The sequence below is a fragment of the Staurois parvus genome, unplaced genomic scaffold (assembly GCF_062004578.1).
Source record: "Staurois parvus isolate SC_StPar_1 unplaced genomic scaffold, SC_StPar_1.0 ptg000205l, whole genome shotgun sequence".
Classification (NCBI taxonomy): domain Eukaryota; kingdom Metazoa; phylum Chordata; class Amphibia; order Anura; family Ranidae; genus Staurois; species Staurois parvus.
Genome location: NW_028318001.1, coordinates 7,836,024 through 7,857,740, shown reverse-complemented (window position 1 = coordinate 7,857,740; position 21,717 = coordinate 7,836,024). Strand labels below are relative to the sequence as shown.

General features: G+C 39.7%; 1 protein-coding gene across 1 annotated transcript in view; it reads right to left on the bottom strand.

Annotated features, from left to right (window-relative positions):
* Positions 1-21,717, bottom strand: part of LOC149461351 (lipoxygenase homology domain-containing protein 1-like) — a 392,516-nt gene that overhangs the window by 72,659 nt on the left and 298,140 nt on the right. Inside the window, exons 45-47 of the mRNA XM_089678445.1 lie at positions 20,059-20,297; positions 16,517-16,643; positions 8,149-8,297 (exon numbers count right to left, since the gene is read on the bottom strand). Coding sequence (XP_089534571.1) covers positions 8,149-8,297; positions 16,517-16,643; positions 20,059-20,297 — 515 coding nt within the window. The remainder of the gene's footprint in view (positions 1-8,148; positions 8,298-16,516; positions 16,644-20,058; positions 20,298-21,717) is intronic.

Sequence of the window (21,717 nt, the reverse complement as noted above, 5' to 3'; positions counted from 1 at the left end):
AAAAGAAATGGTAGAATTAATGTTAGAATTTGAATAAATCTCTGGAATTGAGAAACATTAACCCTATTTTTGATCATGATAAGTAATTGCAGTACCTTTTGTCTGCATGTATAAATTGTAGATGTGTCACAATATAAAGCAACATTATGATAACTGTACCTCTTATCATAAGAATGCAGTCTTTGAGCACCCATCAATAGAATGTAAATATATATATATGCAGCACTAAAAACTTGTAAGGATCAATAAATATCAATAACTGAACTAATAAGTAATATCATAAAGCCAATAAGGATCCATAAATATCAATAAACAAACTGATAAGTGATATCATATACGCATAAATATAAAAAATATAAAACTGCGCTCCAGGGCGCTATGGACAGTGATGTGGAACAACATCACAGCTTGACGTTACAGTGCATATAGTGACATAAATAATAAAAAGTCAATATTTCCAAAGTCAAATGACAATATAAGGGTGAAATTCCGTGACTACTGTGGCTGTGAGAATAGATGTAGATTGCACTAACCAGAAAGCGCAATCTAATGCGCATTTGAGTAAATTAGGACCAACTCCTGGTCATCTGGATCTGGAAACATGTCACACAGGGGGTCATCTGGCAAGCATCAGCAAGGCAGGTAACACACCGTAGGAAGATATCCAGGCTCCAGAGATGCAATCATCAGCCAGCAGGGGGAACCATTCATACAGGTATATGCCTGGTCACACGGATTCACCTTAGAGGGGGGCTTGTAATAAACAAGCCAGAGAGCAGAATCTCCAATAGTGTAGTACTTTACTAATAATAATGATAAGCATAACAGGAGGTATTTCAACTCACATCTGGAAATGACAGGAAAACCAAGATGGCCGCTGGCCATCCACGTGGGCCGTTCGAAATGACGTCACCAAATAGGGCACCTCTCTAATGCGTTTCATGCCCATGCACGTTGTCAAAGGGAGCGTGCCTATCATATCAAGATCCTTTTTAATATTGTATCGCGTGCATGCGCAGTTTCACGTGTCAGCGTCATTACAATCCGTTCGCGCATACGCGATGGCGGCCATTTTACTGAAGTTCATCCAGCAGCAAAGAGAGAGGCAGACATCCAAGGACGGGATCCATGGAAAGGAATATACAGTCAGGTCCATAAATATTGGGACATCGACACAATTCTAACATTTTTGGCTCTATACACCACCACAATGGATTTGAAATGAAACGAACAAGATGTGCTTTAACTGCAGACTGTCAGCTTTAATTTGAGGGTATTTACATCCAAATCAGGTGAACAGTGTTGGAATTACAACACTTTGCATATGTGCCTCCCACTTCTTAAGGGACCAAAAGTAATGGGACAGAATAATAATCATAAATCAAACTTTCACTTTTTAATACTTGGTTGCAAATCCTTTGCAGTCAATTACAGCCTGAAGTCTGGAACGCATAGACATCACCAGACGCTGGGTTTCATCCCTGCTGATGCTCTGCCAGGCCTCTACTGCAACTGTCTTCAGTTCCTGCTTGTTCTTGGGGCATTTTCCCTTCAGTTTTGTCTTCAGCAAGTGAAATGCATGCTCAATCGGATTCAGGTCAGGTGATTGACTTGGCCATTGCATAACATTCCACTTCTTTCCCTTAAAAAACTCTTTGGTTGCTTTTGCAGTATGCTTTGGGTCATTGTCCATCTGCACTGTGAAGCGGTGTCCAATGAGTTCTAAAGCATTTGGCTGAATATGAGCAGATAATATTGCCCGGAATACTTCAGAATTCATCCTGCTGCTTTTTTCAGCAGTCACATCATCAATAAATACAAGAGAACCAGTTCCATTGGCAGCCATACATGCCCATGCCATGACACTACCACCACCATACTTCACTGATGAGGTGGTATGCTTAGAATCATGAGCAGTTCCTTTCCTTCTCCATACTCTTCTCTTCCCATCACTCTGGTACAAGTTGATCTTGGTCTCATCTGTCCATAGGATGTTGTTCCAGAACTGTGAAGGCTTTTTTAGATGTCGTTTGGCAAACTCTAATCTGGCCTTCCTGTTTTTGAGGCTCACCAATGGTTTACATCTTGTGGTGAACCCTCTGTATTCACTCTGCTGAAGTCTTCTCTTGATTGTTGACTTTGACACACATACACCTACCTCCTGGAGAGTGTTCCTGATCTGGCCAACTGTTGTGAAGGGTGTTTTCTTCATCAGGGAAAGAATTCTTCGGTCATCCACCACAGTTGTTTTCCGTGGTCTTCCGGGTCTTTTGGTGTTGCTGAGCTCACTGGTGCGTTCCTTCTTTTTAAGAATGTTCCAAACAGTTGTTTTGGCCATGCCTAATGTTTTTGCTATCTATCTGATGGGTTTGTTTTGTTTTTTCAGCCTAATGATGGCTTGCTTCACTGATGGTGACAGCACTTTGGATCTCATCTTGAGAGTTGACAGCAACAGATTCCAAATGCAAATAGCACACTTGAAATGAACTCTGGACCTTTTATCTGCTCATTGTAATTGGGATAATGAGGGAATAACACACACCTGGCCATGGAACAGCTAAGAAGCCAATTGTCCCATTACTTTTGGTCCCTTAAAAAGTGGGAGGCACATATGCAAACTGTTGTAATTCCTACACCGTGCACCTGATTTGGATGTAAATACCCTCAAATTAAAGCTGACAGTCTGCAGTTAAATTACATCTTGTTCGTTTAATTTCAAATCCATTGTGGTGATGTATAGAGCCAAAAATGTTAGAATTGTGTCGATGTCCCAATATTTATGGACCTGACTGTATATAATTAGCCCAAAAGTAACTCTTTATGTGGGGCACTAAAAGATAAAGCGTATGCTGATAGATGCAAGTCATCTTGTCCCAAGGAGGTAATTGTAAAATCGGACCACCTAACCTCCATTAAGGTGTAGTCCCTAAGAATTAAGGACATCAATGTACAGCATCGCCACTGCTTTACTCATGGAACTACAAGTGAAAAAAGAACCACTGCCTTGGACGGCTGTCTTATGCTGCTTAGATGATGGTTGATACAAAATAATATACATTCATACTCAATGTGTATAACATGGTTAAAAAAGGGGAAGAATTCCTAATAGATTAAAATGGGGTTCTGTCCATATGGGGAATATATAAAATAGGGGGGGAAAAAGGGGATCATAATCTCATGGTATGGATATACAGTCATGGCCGAAATTGTTGGCACCCTTGATATTTCTCCAGGAAATCATGTATTTCTCACGAAACGTATTGCATTAACACATGTTTTGCTATACACATGTTTATTCCCTTTGTGTGTATTGGGACAAAACAAAAAAAGGGAGGAAAGAAAGCAAATTCGACATAATGTCACACAAACCTCCAAAAATGGGCTGGACAAAAGTATTGGCACCCTTTCACAACTGCGGATAAATAAGAATGTTACAAGCATGTGATGCTCCTGTAAACTCACCTGGGGCAAGTAACAGGTGTGGGCAATATAGAAATCACACCTGAAAGCAGATAAAAAGGAGAGACGTTCACTTAACCTTTGCATTGTGTGTCTGTCTGTGCCACACTAAGCATGGACAACAGAAAGAGGAGACGAGAACTGTCTGAGGACCTGAGAACCAAAATTGTGGCAAAATATCAACAATCTCAAGGTTACAAGTCCATCTCCAGAGAACTAGATTTGCCTTTGTCCACAGTGCGCAACATTATCAAGAAGTTTGCAACCCATGGCACTGTAGCTAATCTCCCTGGTCGTGGACGGATGAGGAAAATTGATGAAAGATTGCAACGCAGAATAGTCCGGATGGTGGATAAGCAGCCCCAAACATGTTCCAAAGACATTCAAGCTGTCCTGCAGGCTCAGGGAGCATCAGTGTCAGCGCGAACTATCCGTCGACATTTAAATGAAATGAAACGCTATGGCAGGAGACCCAGGAGGACCCCACTGCTGACACAGAGACATAAAAAAGCAAGACTACAGTTTGCCAAAATGTACTTGAGTAAGCCAAAAGCCTTCTGGGAAAACGTCTTGTGGACAGATGAGACCAAGATAGAGCTTTTCGGTAAAGCACATCATTCTACTGTTTACCGAAAACGGAATGAGGCCTACAAAGAACAAAACACAGTACCTACGGTAAAATATGGTGGAGGTTCAATGATGTTTTGGGGTTGTTTTGCTGCCTCTGGCACTGGGTGCCTTGACTGTGTGCAAGGCATCATGAAATCTGAGGATTACCAAAGGATTTTGGGTCGCACTGTAGGGCCCAGTGTCAGAAAGCTGGGTTTGCGTCCAAGATCCTGGGTCTTCCAGCAGGACAATGACCCCAAACATACGTCAAAAAGCACTCAGAAATGGATGGCAAAGAAGCGCTGGAGAGTTCTGAAGTGGCCAGCAATGAGCCCAGATCTAAATCCCATTGAACACCTGTGGAGAGATCTTAAAATTGCTGTTGGGAAAAGGTGTCCTTCCAATAAGAGAGACCTGGAGCTGTTTGCAAAGGAAGAGTGGTCCAAAATTCCGGGTGAGAGGTGTCAGAAGCTTATTGATGGTTATAGGAAGCGACTGATTTCAGTTATGTTTTCCAAAGGGTGTGCAACCAAATATTAAGTTAAGGGTGCCAATACTTTTGTCCAGCCCATTTTTGGGGTTTTGTGTGACATTATGTCATATTTGCTTTTCTGCCTCTGTTTTATATTTGTTCCAATACATACAAAGGGAATAAACATGTGTATAGCAAAACATGTGTTAATGCAATACCTTTTTTGTGTGAAATACTTGATTTTCAGGAAAAATATCAAGGGTGCCAACAATTTCGGCCATGACTGTATAAAGTATATAAATATAAATTAAATAAAAAGGAGGTGTAGACTCCCAATTGAAATGATATGATAAAACATATTATGAATAAAACACCAAACTAATAAGGTATACATGGAGATAAGATAAATAAAAAAGATAACAAAAAGGTGTGTACCTAAATTTTCATTAAATTACATATAATCTGCAATGAGATCTAAAAACTCCATTATGGGAAAGACAATGCAACCAATGAAATAAATGATCTCACATTAAAAAGGAAAAGGGGGAAAAAATAAATAAAACATTTTTTTCGACCAATATAAAGTGAGTATAAAATAATAATAAAATATATAGTTGATGGTATCAGGATGGAAAAATGAATGAAATGCTAAAAGTATCACTTAACCTCCCTAGCGGTCTGATTATGTCCATATTTCTGTGCTCAAAGCGGTACATTTTTTTGCATGGAAATATGTATTTTGTTTATTGTAGGCCTGTAATTTTTAGGAATAACTCACTGAAATCTGTCCTAACAAGAGTCTAGTAAACATCCCGGGTAGGATAAAACTTGAAACACAAAATCATTTTTTTAATAAATAATCATAAAAATAATAATATAATAATAAATTTAATTCAATAATATAATCAAACCAAAAACACTGAAATTTGAAATACAGTGCCAAGTTCGCAACATCACTGAGCAAAGTTGCAAAATCATTTTCAGTGTCTGATGATGAAATTCCCCACGAATCATTATCACTCAATTCTGCAAGTGGTTCTGATTTACTATCGCTGTTCCCTAGCTGGTCTAAAACAGCTTTTGACCTAAAGGGACGCTTTTTGGACGCCATGGACGTTTCTCAGTTTCCAGGCACTAAGAACAGTAAAAATGCAGGCAGGGCACAGGACAAAGCACTAGGGACAAAATGTATGTGAAATGGTTTGATACAGTAATGTTTTACTATGTGATTTTAGTGATTTTAGTGAATGTCACTTTTTGTCATTTTCAAATTTCCCACCGTTCTGTCCCCCGTACGTCCCGACAACGCGGGAGCACAGGACAAGGTAAGTGATCAAGGGATCGTGGAGAAGCACCACATGGTAAGCCCGAGTGTAGCTCGGGGTTACTGCTTGGTGTACTGAAACTTTACCCCGAACTACACTCGGGAATACCACCAGGGAGGCTAATAGATCAACTTGATTTTCTATCCCCATAGATGTTCACGTGAAGAGGGATTAACTAGTATCGATAAAACAATTGATGTTGAGATCAATGTTTAAGCCATGTGGAGCCATGTGGAGTAAGTGTTTGTAGTAAAAAAATCCACTTAGTCTCTAGCATGGATACTGCTCTCCGTTTGAAAGTTCCTCTCCAATGTTTCTTTACTATATCTATGCCCGTGAATTTTAAGTGATAAGGGTTTCTGTTGTGTGATTCGCGGAAATGCATAGATAAAGAATGCTCTTTAGCCTTTCTTGATATTCCGCAGATGTTCTAGCAGCTTATCCCTAAGTCTTCTTGTGGTCCTACCTATATATTGCTTACCACAAGAGCATTCTAGAAGATAGACGACATGCGTACTATTGTATGTAATAATCGATTGTATATCATAAGATTTCCCTGTGGAATTTGTGTGAAAAGTTTTTACGGGTTTCTTATGAATGCCATTGCTCATACATATCATGCATCTATTGCACGGATAAAACCCTTTGTGGTTAAAAGAGAAGGATAGTTGTTTCAAGGGGTTTACTAAATTAGGGGCTAGCGAATTTCTCAGTGAGGGTGCTTTACGGTAAGTAATTTCTGGGAATTCCGGTAAAGCACCTCCCAAAACCGGGTAATTTTTCAGAATAATCCAATTTTTTCTGATAATTCTTGCTGCTTCTTTATCATTTTTATAAAGAAGTAGCAAGAATTATCAGAAAAAATTGGATTCCACAGGGCAATCTTATGCATCGCACATGCGCGTGTGCGCGAACGGACTGTAATGACGCTGACACGCGAAACTGCGTGGTACGATATAAAAAGGATCATGATATGACAGGCACGCTCCCTTTGACAACGTGCATGGGCACGAAACCCATTAGGGAGGTGCCTTATTTGGTGACGTCATTCCGCACGGCCCACGTGGACGGCCGGCGGCCATCTAATGGTTCCCCCTGCTGGCTGATGATTGCATCTCTGGAGCCTGGATATCTTCCTATGGTGTGTTACCTGCCTTGCTGATGCTTGCCAGATGACCTCCTGTGTGACATGTTTCCAGATCCAGATGACCATGAGTTGGTCCTAATTTACTCAAATAAGGATCCATTAGATTGCGCTTTCTGGTTAGTGCAATCTACATCTATTCTCACAGCCAAATATTGACTTTTTATTATTTATGTCACTATATGCACTTTAACGTCAAGCTGTGACGTTGTTCCACATCACTGTCCATAGTGCCCTGGAGCACAGTTTTATACTTTTTATATTTATGCGTATATGATATCACTTATCATTTTATTTATTGATATTTATGGATCCTTATAGGTTTTATGATATTACTTATTAGTTCATTTATCGATATTTATTGATCCTTACTAGTTTTTAGCGCTGCATATATATATTTACATTTTACGAGTAGGTTCCAGAGGTTTACCTTTTATGCGAGCAGCTTTTTCTCTTTACTTCTGTCTATTTTACACAGCGCTCGTTTACCAATTTTTTGCATCAATAGAATGTGCCTAGACTGAAGAGGAGCATCTTGGGGGAACAATATTATCAGTGTACTCTGTGATAAGGTCTAAGAACCTGTGCACACCATCAGGTTGTAGTAACTTGCTGTAAAACATGCGTGTTACTGTGCCTTGCATACAGTGCAGCGAAATACTGTAGGATGCTGTGGGGGTCGGCCTTAAGGAGAACTACATAGTTGCTTTGCCATACATGAAAAAACACAAGAGGGGAGCATCTTGGGTGAATGATGTTATCAGTCTACTCTGTGATAAGACCTAAGGACCTGTGCACACCATCAGGTTGCAGTAACTTGCTGTAAAACATGTGTATTACCATGCTTTGTGTACAGTGCAGCAAAATACTGTAGGATGCTGTGGGGGTTGGCCTTAAAGTGCACATAGTTGCTTTACATATATGGAAAAACACAAGCTCACTTTAAAACTTGATCAACATATCAGCAGAAATAATAAAGACGAACAGTTAATATTATTGTTTTTTTTTCCAATATTTTGTGCAATAGTGCTAATAATGTAAGAGTACAAATATGTGTGCAACAGCATTCATGTGTCATAACATAAAACTAGCACTTGCAAGCATTTGACATAAATGCTTAGTAAACATATAAATCCTACCTTCTCTTTGGAAGACAAATCTTTCTTTTTACAAATGACCTTTCTTCTCCCAGTGTTGCCCAATGTTCCACCCAATGTGATGAACAGTATTGTATCTGCAACTGGCTTTGGTATTTGAGTGAAACTAATATAGAGGCCATATGACTTCACTGCAGGTAAAAACAAACAGATGATCAGTATTGTGTTTTATTTATTTCTTTTTTATTATTATATCTTTTATTAAATATTATTTCAATACATAGATCAACAATGTATCATTTATCAAAACACACACATTCCAAATAACTTCTTTAACCCCATTCCCTCCCCCCCCTTATCCCTCCCCTAACCTCCCATTAAATTACCTCTGTTCAAGTAATTCTTTCCATCTCTTTCCTTCGCTGTTTACCAATCTATGTCTAAAACCCGATTTTCTCTCTTTGCTTTTCGGTTATCCAGTTATTCAGTTTAATTCTCCAACTCTACTACCAGGGCACCTCTCACTTCGAGGTATTTTTCAGATGTCTTAAAATCATACCACCTACTCCAATCCTTTCTATATTTTTCCATTTTATCTTCCTCCATATGATATAATGCCTCCATTTTATTTATATACTCGATCCTATCTATCCAGTCCTTCATTGTTGGAGAGTACTGTACCTGCCAAAATTTGGGGATTAAACCTTTTGCCACACTAATTATATGGTGTAATATACTATTTTTATATTCTTTCACTGACATCTCTGATCTATAAAATAGGCACACCACAGATCCTTCTGAATAGTTATCCCCCAAATCTCCTGTATATATTGAATTATATCTTGCCAAAACATTAGTTTTTTTTTTCAAATCCCACCATATATGTGCCATTGCCCCCCTCACCCCACATCCCCTCCAACATAGTGCTGAAATTTCTACTCTTTGTTTGTGTGCCACACTCAGTGTACAATACCATTTGGTTAAACATTTGTAATTCATTTCAACTGTGTTCATATTCATCACCCTGTGCATTAACCTAAACATTTTGTTCTTCTGTTGTTCATTCATTTTTGTACCCAATTCTCTTTCCTATCTCTCAATGGTAATATCTCAATTCATCTAATGTAAAAATGAAATCTTTTTTGCCCTTTAGTGCTTAAAAAGTGCATAACTTTCCCTGGTCTACTATGTCCCTTAACTGTGCATTTCTATCTTTAAACCATTTCCCAGAGATATTTTCTTTCCCTGGTGGAAAAAACTCTGTATCCACCAGGGGCATCAACAGTGAATTATACTTCCAACCCATTTATTTGTGCAACCCATCCCAAATTCTCAACACCTCCCATGTCAGTGTGCTACTATTTTCATCTATAACCCGAAACGTTCGTGGAATCCAAATGATCCTCTCTAATTGTGTGTTACTTAATATACCTTCCATTTTAACCCAACTTTTTTCTTGTGAATTATGCATCCAATCTACCACCCGTGATAATAACACCGACATGTAATACTTCCTCATATTTGTCAGATTGAATCCTTTCTTCTCTTTAGTATTACATAAAACTTTTTACCTAATTTCTTATTAGCCCATATAAACCTCAGTATCAATTTTCTTATTATCCTAAAAAAAGATCTTGGCAGATATATTGGGAGCATTTGAAACTTATACAGGATTTTTGGGACTATCACCAGCTTAACCAGGTTTATATGGCCAATCCATGAGACCCAACCCATTGAGAGTCTTCTCAACTCATCTTTAACTTCATTTATTCATGGAATATAGTTAACTTGACATAAGTTCTTTATTGAGGGGGGTTACCTTTATTCCCAGGTAGCCTAATTCCTTCTCCCTCCATGTAAATGGAAAATCTTCTTGCAGGGTCTGCATTTCTACCTTTGAAATGTTAATATTTAAGATCACAGATTTTGAAGGTTTTATTTTCGGATTTGACAGCTCTCCCTTGTGTTTTAATAAACCCATTAAGTTAGGCAACGTCAATCTAGGGTTCGCAATGTAAAACAGCATATCATCTGCATACACTGCTACCTTATGTTCTTCTTCTCCTATCTTAATTCCTGTAATATCTGTGCTTTTTCTAACCAACACCAGAAGTGGTTCCAGGGATAGGACAAATAGCAACGGAGATAATGGACATCCCTGTCTAGTACCATTATACATTTTAAAGGTCCCTGATAGGGACCCATTAACCTTAACTGCTGCTGAAGGAGTATTATAAAGCCCTTTTATCCACCTTACCATTTAGGCCCCTATTCCTAACACCTCCAGCATATTTATCATAAATACCCAATCTACCCTATTGAAGGCTTTTTCTACATCAATTGACAATATGATTGAGGATGCTTTCCTCTTTTTGCTTTTTGTTAGAGGAGCAGTGTTCTTAAGCCATTGTCTCTCCCTTCCTTCCCTGGGATAAACCCCACTTGATCTAGATGTATCCACTCCAGCATCAGCTCTTTCATCATAGTAGCTAGCACTTTCGCAAATAATTTTGTATCTATATTTAATAGTGATATAGGTCTATAACTGGCGCATTGTGAACTAACCTTCCCCGCTTTAAGGATAATTGTTATATACGAATGCAGTGATTCTTCTCTCATTTCCATCCCCTCCCCAAATGCATTCATATATCTACAGAGTCTAAGGACCAATAACTAATAAGCTCTAATTTCATTCTGGGAAATTATCATTCTAGGGATACTAATTTATTTTCCGCTATTCTTGGTAAGTCTGCCGCCTTTAAAAATTATTGCCTTTTTCTTCTCTTTTCTTCCTCTATTACTTTCTCTATTATAGTGTTCACCTCATAAAGCCTACTATAAAACTTTTGGAATGTATTAGCGATACCAGTGGTGGAGTATATCAATTCCCCATTATCATCTTTAATTTTTTCTATATAATTTTTTTATTTCTTTTCCTTCAATCTTCTTATCAGATATTGTCCTGGTCTAACTCTACTAAAGACTTTCCTCATTTTCTGTTCCAATAGATCCTTCAGTTCTTCTCTTTTAAAGGTAATCTTCCAATGTAAATCTATATTCTGCTTTTTTTATGTGCCTGTTCTAATTTATATAACTCTTCCTTTACCCCCTTTAATTCCCTCTCTTGTTCTTTCTTTTTTTTTGTCCCTACAGCTATCAAGATTCCCCTCATATAGGCCTTATGTGCCTCCCATATAGTAGCCACCGATACTTCCTCGGTTTCATTCAGAGCGCAAAATTGCTCTATCTCTTCCCTTAACTCTTTCTCTATTTCGGGATCTTGTTTAAGTGTCTTGTTTAATCTCCACATAGCCCACTTATTCCACTCACCACCCAACTGTAGTCTCGCCGTGACAGGAGCATGATCCGAGATAGACATAACCTGTATGTCAGATTTAACCACGGATTTCAATTGTCTGTGCTCTATTAATATATAGTCCAACCATGAATACGATCTGTGCGCAGAAGAGAAGAAGGTATAATCTCTTCCTCTAGGATGTTTCACTCTCCATGTATCTGTTAGTTGATTTTGATGTAACCTCCTTTTCAACATTCTCAATTTTTTTTACCTCCCTCTCTCTGCGCACTCAGGGAAGCATCCATCCATGGGTCCAAACAAAAATTAAAATCTCCTGTCAGGATCAGACTACCCCTCTTAAAATTCATAATTTTGCCAAGCACTTCTTGAAGGAATACTTCTGGATTTTTGTTTGGGCAATAAATGTTAATTAATGTGTATTTTTGTCCCTGCATTTTCCTTAAACCTAGATACCGACCTTCTGGATCTACCAGTTTTTCCTCAACCTCAAAACCTACATTTTTTGAGAATCCAATTGCAACTTCTTTAGACTTCTTTATTGGTGAATCCACATAATTCCAGGTTGGATAGTACCTTGAGTATAACTTGACATTGGTATCACAAAATAGGTGCGTCTCTTGTAAAAATACCACACCTATAGAATGTTGGTGTACTTCCCTCAGTATCTTAAGTCTTTTGGTCGGAGAATTTAGACCTTTCACATTGTAAGTCATAAAATTAATCAAACTCATGTCTATTTACTATTTCTCTTCACCTCTATATTTATATTTACTTGTAGGAAGATGTAGGCTATGCGAATCATGGACAGCAACCCTACCCAAAATCCCCCCACCCCACGCCCCTCCCTTCCCCCCATACCCCACCCCCCTCCCCATCCCTTGCCAACTTACTCTTAAGAGCCCCCAGGCCTATATTTTGCCCTGGAATCTAACGCGGGAATCCCCCACTAGTGATTCCTATTTTGGGGTATGGCTCTGAACATGCACACCTATCCTGACCCCCCTCTCTCAGCATGGATTTTTTTTAAATTTTGTGCCCTGATAAGCCTCCAGATGTCCTTCCATTTCTAATGTGTCTTACATGTGCTTCTTCAAGAAAATCAGATGGGGAACAGAGGGGAGGGCAGATGGGGGAGAGGGAGGAGAGAGGCAGGAAAAAAAAGGAGTCCATCTCACTGGGAATAGAAGACCCAACTCCCCAGCCCAAAAGGCAATACTAAAAATTGGCTTTCCCTTCCTCCCCCCTCCTCCCCCCCGACTCCACCTCCGGCTATCCTCTCCTTTTATTAACTTGCTGCCATTTCTCATTTCTTAACTCCGCTTTCTCATTAGACTCCTCTGACCACCCTGCATTATCCACATTCTGCAGTTCTAGTTTTTCACAAAAGTCACTTAGTTCTTCTGGGAATCTCAGCCTCGAGGATTTCCCATCTTTCCACCCAATCAGGCACGCCGGAAACCCCCAATTATACCAAACTCTTTTCTCTCTCACCTGATCCAATAACGGTTTCAACGCTCTTCTTCTGGATAGAGTCTCGGAAGCTACATCCTCAAAAACTTGCAAATTCATTTCTCCAAATTTTATTTCAGAAGTCTCACACAATTTTTTCCATATTCTCTCTCTGAGCTTGTGATAATGAAAGCGGACAATCACATCTCTTGGAAGTTCTGATGTAGTTCCTTGTGGACGTCTAATTCTATGCACTCTCTCAATTTTTAGAGAACCCTCGTTATTTCTCCTCTCTCTGTTCTCTTGGCCCTCTAATTTATTTGATAGCTTCCTCTGTTCCCTTTTCATCTCTTCTACTTGCATTTCCAATCTTCTGGGCCCGAGTTTCAATTTTCCCTTCTACTTCTTCCACTCTTGTTAACATTCGTCCCAGATCCTTATGATTCACCGCCATTTAATTTTTTGTGGAAAGTTCCAATTTTGCGAACATTTCCGCCATCTTAGTTATTGTAGGAATTTGAGATATAGCTCCCTGTTGATCCAGCACATTTTGCTCTATTACATTGTGAGTATTTATAGATTCTTTCATCAAATTTCTGTCCCGCATTCCAAATGACAGTCTAGTTTTCTCTCCATCATACTTTCTGCTTCTTTCCTGTAGTTTCACAGGGCCTTGTATCTCTGGACTTTTTCCCTGTATTGGCATATATTTTTTAATTGTACTCATATTTGTGTTTGATTCTGGGGTTTTTACCCCTCCTCCCTTAGTGGCTCTACTCTTCATTTTGATTGAGCTTATCTGCTGGTTATCTGTTCACTGCTCACAATATACTCTGTCACATATACAGTCCTGGATAACTTTAAGAGGATATGCAAAATTAGCACACTCCCTTAACCTCTGAGATCACTCAGCACCTTAATCTTCTGACCGCCCAGTCCGACCTCTCATGTATACATTTTACTGTTATTCAAGTTATGATTCAAGTCAGCGATCCCTCCTGGGATCCCTCCAAAGTTGGCCTCCCTGGGGATTCCTCTTTCCTCCTCACTTCACACTCCTCTACACTCCTCCAACAGGCACTCTAGGGTCCCAGTGCCCACTCCTTTGCTGCATCGCTCCCCAAGCAGGGCTTACTGCTTACCACCTCTCAGCCTCCGCATCCGCCGCAGGTGTCCCTCACAGCCTCGGTGCGGTCCGAGAGCCATGAAAAGCACCGTCTCCATGGGCACGTCTCACCTCTCCAGCCAGCAGGACCGAGCATGACTGGACACACTCCGGGAGGCAGGAGCAGGAGCACAGCGAGAGATGCCACAGGCACACCCACAGCATAGCCGTCAGGTTCAGGTAGGGTCCGGTTGTGGGGTGTTGAGTGGTCTCTAGGCAGCCTCTATAGAGCCAGCATCTGGAGCTCCTTCACCACATGGGCTCACAGCGCCATGTTCATGTTCCTCCCCCATCTCTAGTATTGTGTTTTAAACGCTGCATATTTTTAAAAATATTTAAATTATATTTTTAAGTTAAGCATTTTTCATAGTTCAAATTATACTTCAAAAATTGTATGAATTTTGTAAAATAAGATTGAAGCACTGGTGCAGATATCATAGGTACTGTACTTATATGGGGAATAAATGGGAGAAATATGACTATGGCTAAAAAAATGTTGCATTTACTATAATTTATATTACCAGTTCTTGCAATAAAAACAATACTTTCTTTTTTGCTTTAATCTTAACTGTTTGTGCAGTCCTTCTAACAGTTCATTTTAAAGCAGTGACAGTAATACTGGCCAATGCTCTACTGTTGAGTTTAGACAAGTTGTAAAGAACAGAGTGTGTTAGTAAACACCACATCAGAAAAATCATTTGCACTTTCTTGTCTCTTTTCCCTAAATTCTCCAGGCACATACTGTAACAAATAATTACAGAGAAGGCTTGCTTTAAATCTTCTGATATATTGGTGTGCTGTACATTTTGGATTCACCTCTAACTTCAAAGAACAAGAGTATACCGCTCAGGCAAACAATCCAGATCAATCCACAACAGGTGCAGGCTCTGGCTCACCACCACACACGATGCAATAGGAAGAAGGGTCAGCTGCACACCGGAGGATAGATGAATATAGTGTGAATTTATTGATCAATAGGACACACAAAACACCAGGACATGAATACAGGAGCTGTTTACGCATTTCACATGATCTCGTGCTTAATCACAAGTCATGACACACAAATCTATCTCTCTACCCCTCACCTCACCCCCTCAGTCTCCAATCGCATCACCAGCCTACTAAGTGAAATATCAGACTGGATGTCACTCCACTTCCTCAAACTCAACCTTTCCAAAACTGAGCTTCTAGTATTCCCCCCAGCCTGTGCCCCCCCCGACTTCTCCATCAAGATCAAAAACACAACCATCAGCCCCACCCCTCACGCCGGGGTACTAGGTGTAATCCTAGACTCCAATCTATCCTTTCAGCCCCAGGTCCACTCCCTGACAAAGTCATGTAGACTTCACCTCCGCAACATCTCCAAGATACGACCGTTCCTAACCTCGGAAACCACTAAGCAACTCATTCACTCCCTTATTATATCACGCCTTGACTACTGTAACTCCCTCCTCACTGGCCTACCTCACCGCAGGCTATCCCCACTACAGTCCATCATGGATGCTGCTGCCAGACTCATTCACCTTACTAACCACTCTATATCTGCCACCCCTCTCTGCCAATCCCTCCACTGGCTTCCAATTGCCCAACGGATAAAATTCAAAACACTAACACTGACGTATAAAGACATTCATAACACTGCCCCTAATTACATCACCGACCTTATCTCTAAATACCACCCAAAACGTACTCTCCGCTCCTCGCAAGACCTCCTACTCTCTAGCTCCATTGTCTCCTCCTCCCATGCTTGTCTCCAGGATTTCTCAAGGGCTTCACCCATCCTCTGGAACTCCCTACCCCAAGCTATCACCTACTCTGCTCACCTTTAGGCAGACTCTGAAAACCCATCTCTTCAGGGAAGCCTACCACACCCCTAGCTAATACTGGAATCCACTACTCCTCCTACCACTTCATCCCCCACAGCTAATTACCTCTTGTACCACTATCCCCTCCCTCCTAGATTGTAAGCTTCAAGGAGCAGGGCCCTCTAATTCCTCTTGTATTGAACTGTATTGTTACTGTACTGTTTCCCTTCATAATGTAAAGTGCTGAGCAAACTGTTGGCGCTATATAAGTCCTGTATAATAATAACAATAATAATGATTAAGCACAAGATCATGTGAAATGAGTTAACAGGTCCTGTATGCATGTCCTGGTGTTTTGTGTGTTCTATGGATCAATAAATACACACTACATTCATCTATCCTCTGGTGTGCGGCTGACTCTTCTTCACCTCTAACTTTCCAGTTTGATAGTTGTCTAAATACCAAAACATTTGAGATGGAAATTAAGTAAGTCCACACTGGGCCATGCAAAAAGCTGCTAAAGATTGTTCTAATTGTCCCCAATTGACATGAACCACTTCAGTGTGGATGACTATATGTGTTCCAGACCAGGCCACTTACAACCTAGAAAAAGAGATCTGAATAATAATTGCACATTTTGTAAAAAAATATATAAATAAATATTAAACAAACCTGTTAATAGAGGACCAAATGAATTCAAAACTGGAAGTTCCGCAACCAATTTGTTTAATTTGCTGCTGAACATTTGAAGAAATGGAAATTCCAAAATATTGCCACTCTGTTGATGTTCTAGTCTCACCTGAAAAAAGAAACAAAATCCAAACAATTCTAAACCATTTAGAAATGTTAACATTTGTGTACTGACAAATCTAGTTTATGCTGAACTACCCACCTATGTTATTAGTTGATGGGAGATCTATATACATCTCTAAATCTCTATGAGTCTAGACAATGTTAAAGTTATAGAATAATCAAGCCCTGATGAAGTGTGTTGGCTCTTTTAGTCTATTGAGTATCCAATAAAAGGGTGGTGTGGTGCTCTTACTGTTCTCTATATATCAGCAATAAAAACTTGATAAGAATTTTAATTTTATTGATGATAACCCATTACAATCAGTCAGAAAACAGTACTCTGATTTGTTGCTGAAAAAGCTTGTAGGTGTTGATATATAGACCAAATTCACTTGTTTTAGGTAGAACACCCCTTTAATATACAAACTATACAAAGAATATTTTTGAACAGTACTGCAATATCCATTTCATATGAGCTCACATAAGACCAATTATTGTTTTTATTTATTTTCAAATGAAATCATTAGAGAAAATTAACAGCCTTTTTACTGCTTTACAAGTACACCGCTGTTCACTCCAACTTCCTGCACGTATTCCAGAGAAGGAGATGAATTATTTTATTTAAAGAAACATAAATATTACTGATTTCTTAGCAACTGCCCTTGTACTCATTATATCTAACATCACAAATAGAACATGTCAGGTACGGCAATATAAACACTATCAATTCCACTGTTATTTCTTTCAATTTCAGTTCGTTACTAACAGTTTGCCCATTATTGTATATGTGATCTCTGCTGGAAAAGAGCCTTCCCCACAGTGATAAACTGGGGTAATGTAAGCAGCACTGTCTAGAAACCAACAGTTATACCTTCTGTCTTAGTGTTTTTGTTTTAAATACACCCTGGAGGTTTGTAAAGAAAAAGGGTTTGTAAAAAAAATGATTCTAATGTGATAAAGGTCTAGTGGAATGATGTTATATTATTGGTGATTATCTAAGAACATTCATGCAGTTATGATACATTGAACAAAGCACAATGTAATGGATTTTACCTTGATGACAGCTAAGGGATATTTACTATATAATCGCTCAAAGCTTTCAGCTGCCCACCTTTGGTTTAAGGAAATATTATTATAATTCTAGTTTTTATATAAATCTGTTTACTATGATGCCTAACCTGAAGGAACGCTGGTGTAGCCATGTGCTTGGCTAGAGACAGAGAGCTATTTAGTACATTGTGCTTCAGTGTTCCTTGTGCTCCCAGTGGACTTCAGCCGAATGGGTTAACAGTATCTTGCCTCCATCTACCAGGGAGAGCCGACAAGCAGAAGGAGCTCAAGAGACTTGATGGTTGGCAGCAGTGATTCATGGGAGATAAAGTTCAGGAAATAAACTTTACTATGTCCATTGGACTATGGACCATTGGACTACAATTACAAATGTGAACTTGATATGAGGGGAGAGAGAGTTGCATTTTCTCAGGCTAAGTACCAAGGAACATTTTTCTTTGCTGCAAGGAGACCGAGATGTGCACATCACTGCTCCTCAGTGCACATCAACCTGCTACAAGCCTGTGGCTGTGTGCTGAAGATCAAAGTCACTGCAGGCAGATGCAGAAGGGAGCTAGCATCTGAACAGTGGGACCTCTGTTGCTATTTAGTGGGGACTGGTTAGAGGACACTGCTGCCATTAACCTGTTGCTGCTAGCAGAGACTGAACACATGGGGACTTGACATCTAACTACCAACCTTACTGCATGTAGACTTTACTGGGACTGTACTCATGTGTACCACTGCATGGACAGGGCCCCAATGCTAGCTGGCTGAAGAACTGGGGCAAAAGACTGCTCACTCAGCTGCTTTACATGATCTTTGCCTATAGTCCATAGTAAGAGGTACCTCTTTAGGGAGTTTTACATTTCATCCCTGCCGATCATATAGAGTGCACACTAAAGTGCATATAGCCTACTGGTCACAGAGGAGTCATAACAGTATTGATTATTATTGTTATTACTGTTCTCTAATGCCAATATTTACTGCTAATTTTGTGAATTCCCAGGTTTACTCTAATTTAGCTGCACAGAACTCCATTCTGTGCTGCTACAGCCTAGTGAATTGTCTAGTGAACTGTGATTGACCTAATCCTTTACTCATTTACTGTATGTGCATAATGCTACTTATTGCAAATCATGACAATATATAGCATGCATTTACCACTAACCACTGATGTTTGCTTTTTGATACAGAATCTTAGTTGTCTACAGGGTATCTATATGTGCTCCCAGCAGTAGTGTAGTATCTATTTGCTTAACCTGGTGTGTAAGTGGGGCTGAGGTTGTTCTCAGAGTAGAGGCAGAAAAACAGAGAACCCATTCTACCAAGTGGTACCTGCAGCAGTAATGCTACACTGGCCACACACAACAGTTAGATTTTGTTTAGAAGTGTTAGATCAGCATACATTCCAACCAAAACAATCCATGCAAAGGATATTTAGTCTTGAACCTCAGTCTACATAGTTTGTAATTTTTTATGATATTGCAGCTTAGAAAATTCTTGCTACATCGACTTCTTACAGCTCCAGAAATAATATGTAAATATGCTATAAATATACAACCCATTTTACTTTTAAATCTTTTCCTCCATATTTTTTCTGTTTTCCCTTGCTACTTGTCACTCTGTGATGCTCAATATGCTCAATATGGTAAAGGAGACCTGTCATTCATAGATGGCATTTGCGCCCATGTCACCGGCTAACTCAGTATTCAGGTCATGAATTCTTTAGACTGACATAAACATGCATGCTCTTGTGATATGTGTATTCAGATTTATGAAAAAAAGAAAGATCTTTTGGCGACTGAGTCCTGATGCCTAACCGTGTAGTGCAGTCTATGGCCAGCTTTGAGGTATATTATTAATTGTTCTTTCTTAATATTTGTAAAGCACACCTGTAATCAGTACCAGTATTGTAAACTGCCACTTAAATGGTAAAACCAGGATATCCAGGTGCCTGTACATAGACTCAGATGTCTTCTAGAACATCTTGTTAAATAAGAAACCTGGGGCCACTAAAATGAAAATGTTGACTACAGTGCTTGACCTAGCCCCTACCATCTTCTTTGTCTCAGTATTTGCCCATCACTTTGAAATAACTGCTTCCTAGTTGACATTTATCTATAGATACTAAAGTGCCTCAGGTTTTGTGGCTTCAGAAGATAACTGAGACACTGCTATTGTTAGGGCAGTTTACTATACTTTTTTGTAGAAACACAATAAATACAGCAAAAAAAAAAAATTCTCACGTGTGCTTGTTATTACAGATTGTTTTGGTGTTTATAGTAAATTCCAATCATTATAGAAACCTGCAACAAAAAGATTCAAACTGGTATTATACCAGCCCGATATACAATCTGCATCATTCTTACCATTCTGCAATACCAGTTGCTGTCTTTATCATCCTCCATTTGCAGTCTGATTTTGCTGATGAGTCCAAGATTGCTGGTAATATCCACCATTTTGTAAAATGTGCTGTTTCCTTTCAATGTATCCTTTGCAAATACTAATGGTTCATAATTTCCTTTTTCACAGCATATTGTCAGAGAAACTGTAGAGTTGGTTCCAGGCTGTGCAATATCATCACTCTCAATGGCAACAATGAGTGTCCCTGAAAGTATGAAATATACATGTAACATATTTCACATATAAAGTCATGTTAGGCTGGAACATTTCTTAGAAAGTATACCTAAGAAATTTCTTCTGTCTATTGGACAAAAAAAACATGCAAATGAATCAGGCATACTCCAGTCTACCAACAAGTAAAATATGCTGCCATAAATTAGTGCATCTGATAACATTTACAAGTGTTTTTACATCTCATGTAGTTATACCACAATTGGTGATACAGCAGATGCACTGTTGTATCTTTAAGAACCAGTCCACATAAGACATTCAGTGTTTGGTAGATGCTGGAGAGTTAACTTACGTGACAGGATCTCATATATTTTAGACACTGTTCCTGTATTTGCACACTGCTAAGGGCATTATGATGTGTTCCTACTGTCCCTACTGGATTTTCATGTATTTTATATAATGCTGAATAAAGTAGGAGGTGCTAGAACACACAAAGGTGGGTGGAAACACAAGAGATTCTTTCTAGCATTAACAAGAGTTAGGAATTATGGCAGGGGATCTTACTGTAGTAGTGCCCAAGACATATGTATAAGACGCCCAGAGGTGGACTGACCATTTGGAAACTCGGACACTGCCCGAGGGCCCGGGGTCGGTAGGGGGCCCCATGAGATGCCCCTGGTACCTTTTTCATAGGCTTTTTTGGAGTTTGGGCAAGGACACAGGGGCTCCATGATCCCCTAATGCCCGGGGGCCCCATGAGTTGTCAGTCCGCCCCTGAAGAGAAGAGTTCAGGAAAACTGAACATTTAGAGCTGACCTTCAGACAAACTTCTGAAACATAACGGGAAAAAACTGAGGGAACCTGGTAGCACAATGAACCCCTTGTGGCACAGCCTTTTTATATACTGTAAATGCAATTCAGGGCAGTTACAAATTTGCCACCAGGCTCTCTCTTCAAGACACTGCGGATGTTCCAATCCCAGAACCTCATTGTGGGGTCACTCAAATCTGTTGCTGTGGCTCCCCAGAGTCCATGCTTCTTTCAGGGTGGAACAAGTGAGACAGCATCATTCCTTTTGGAAGCTCTAGGCAAGACCCAGCTTGGCCTAACAGGATTGCAGCATGTGTAACAAGCCCACACTTCTCCGATATCTGTCCCGATGTCACTACAAAGGGGGTTGTTCTTAACGGAGCTCTACCTTGGAAAGAATAACCACTGTCCAGGCCAGGATTACCTGTTTAGCAAAATGAATGCTTTACTCATACACCTTCAGCAATGTAATTTCCAACTGTTACATCTCTGTTACCTCTGCAGCCACACACTTTGTAAGATCCCAAATTGTTAGAGATTCTGTATATAGCCCTACAGAACAGACAGTGCACAATCCACTTGTGTGTATCTGCTGCTTCTCTGCTAACAGGAAACATGAACTTTGTTTAGGAAGAAGACATAGA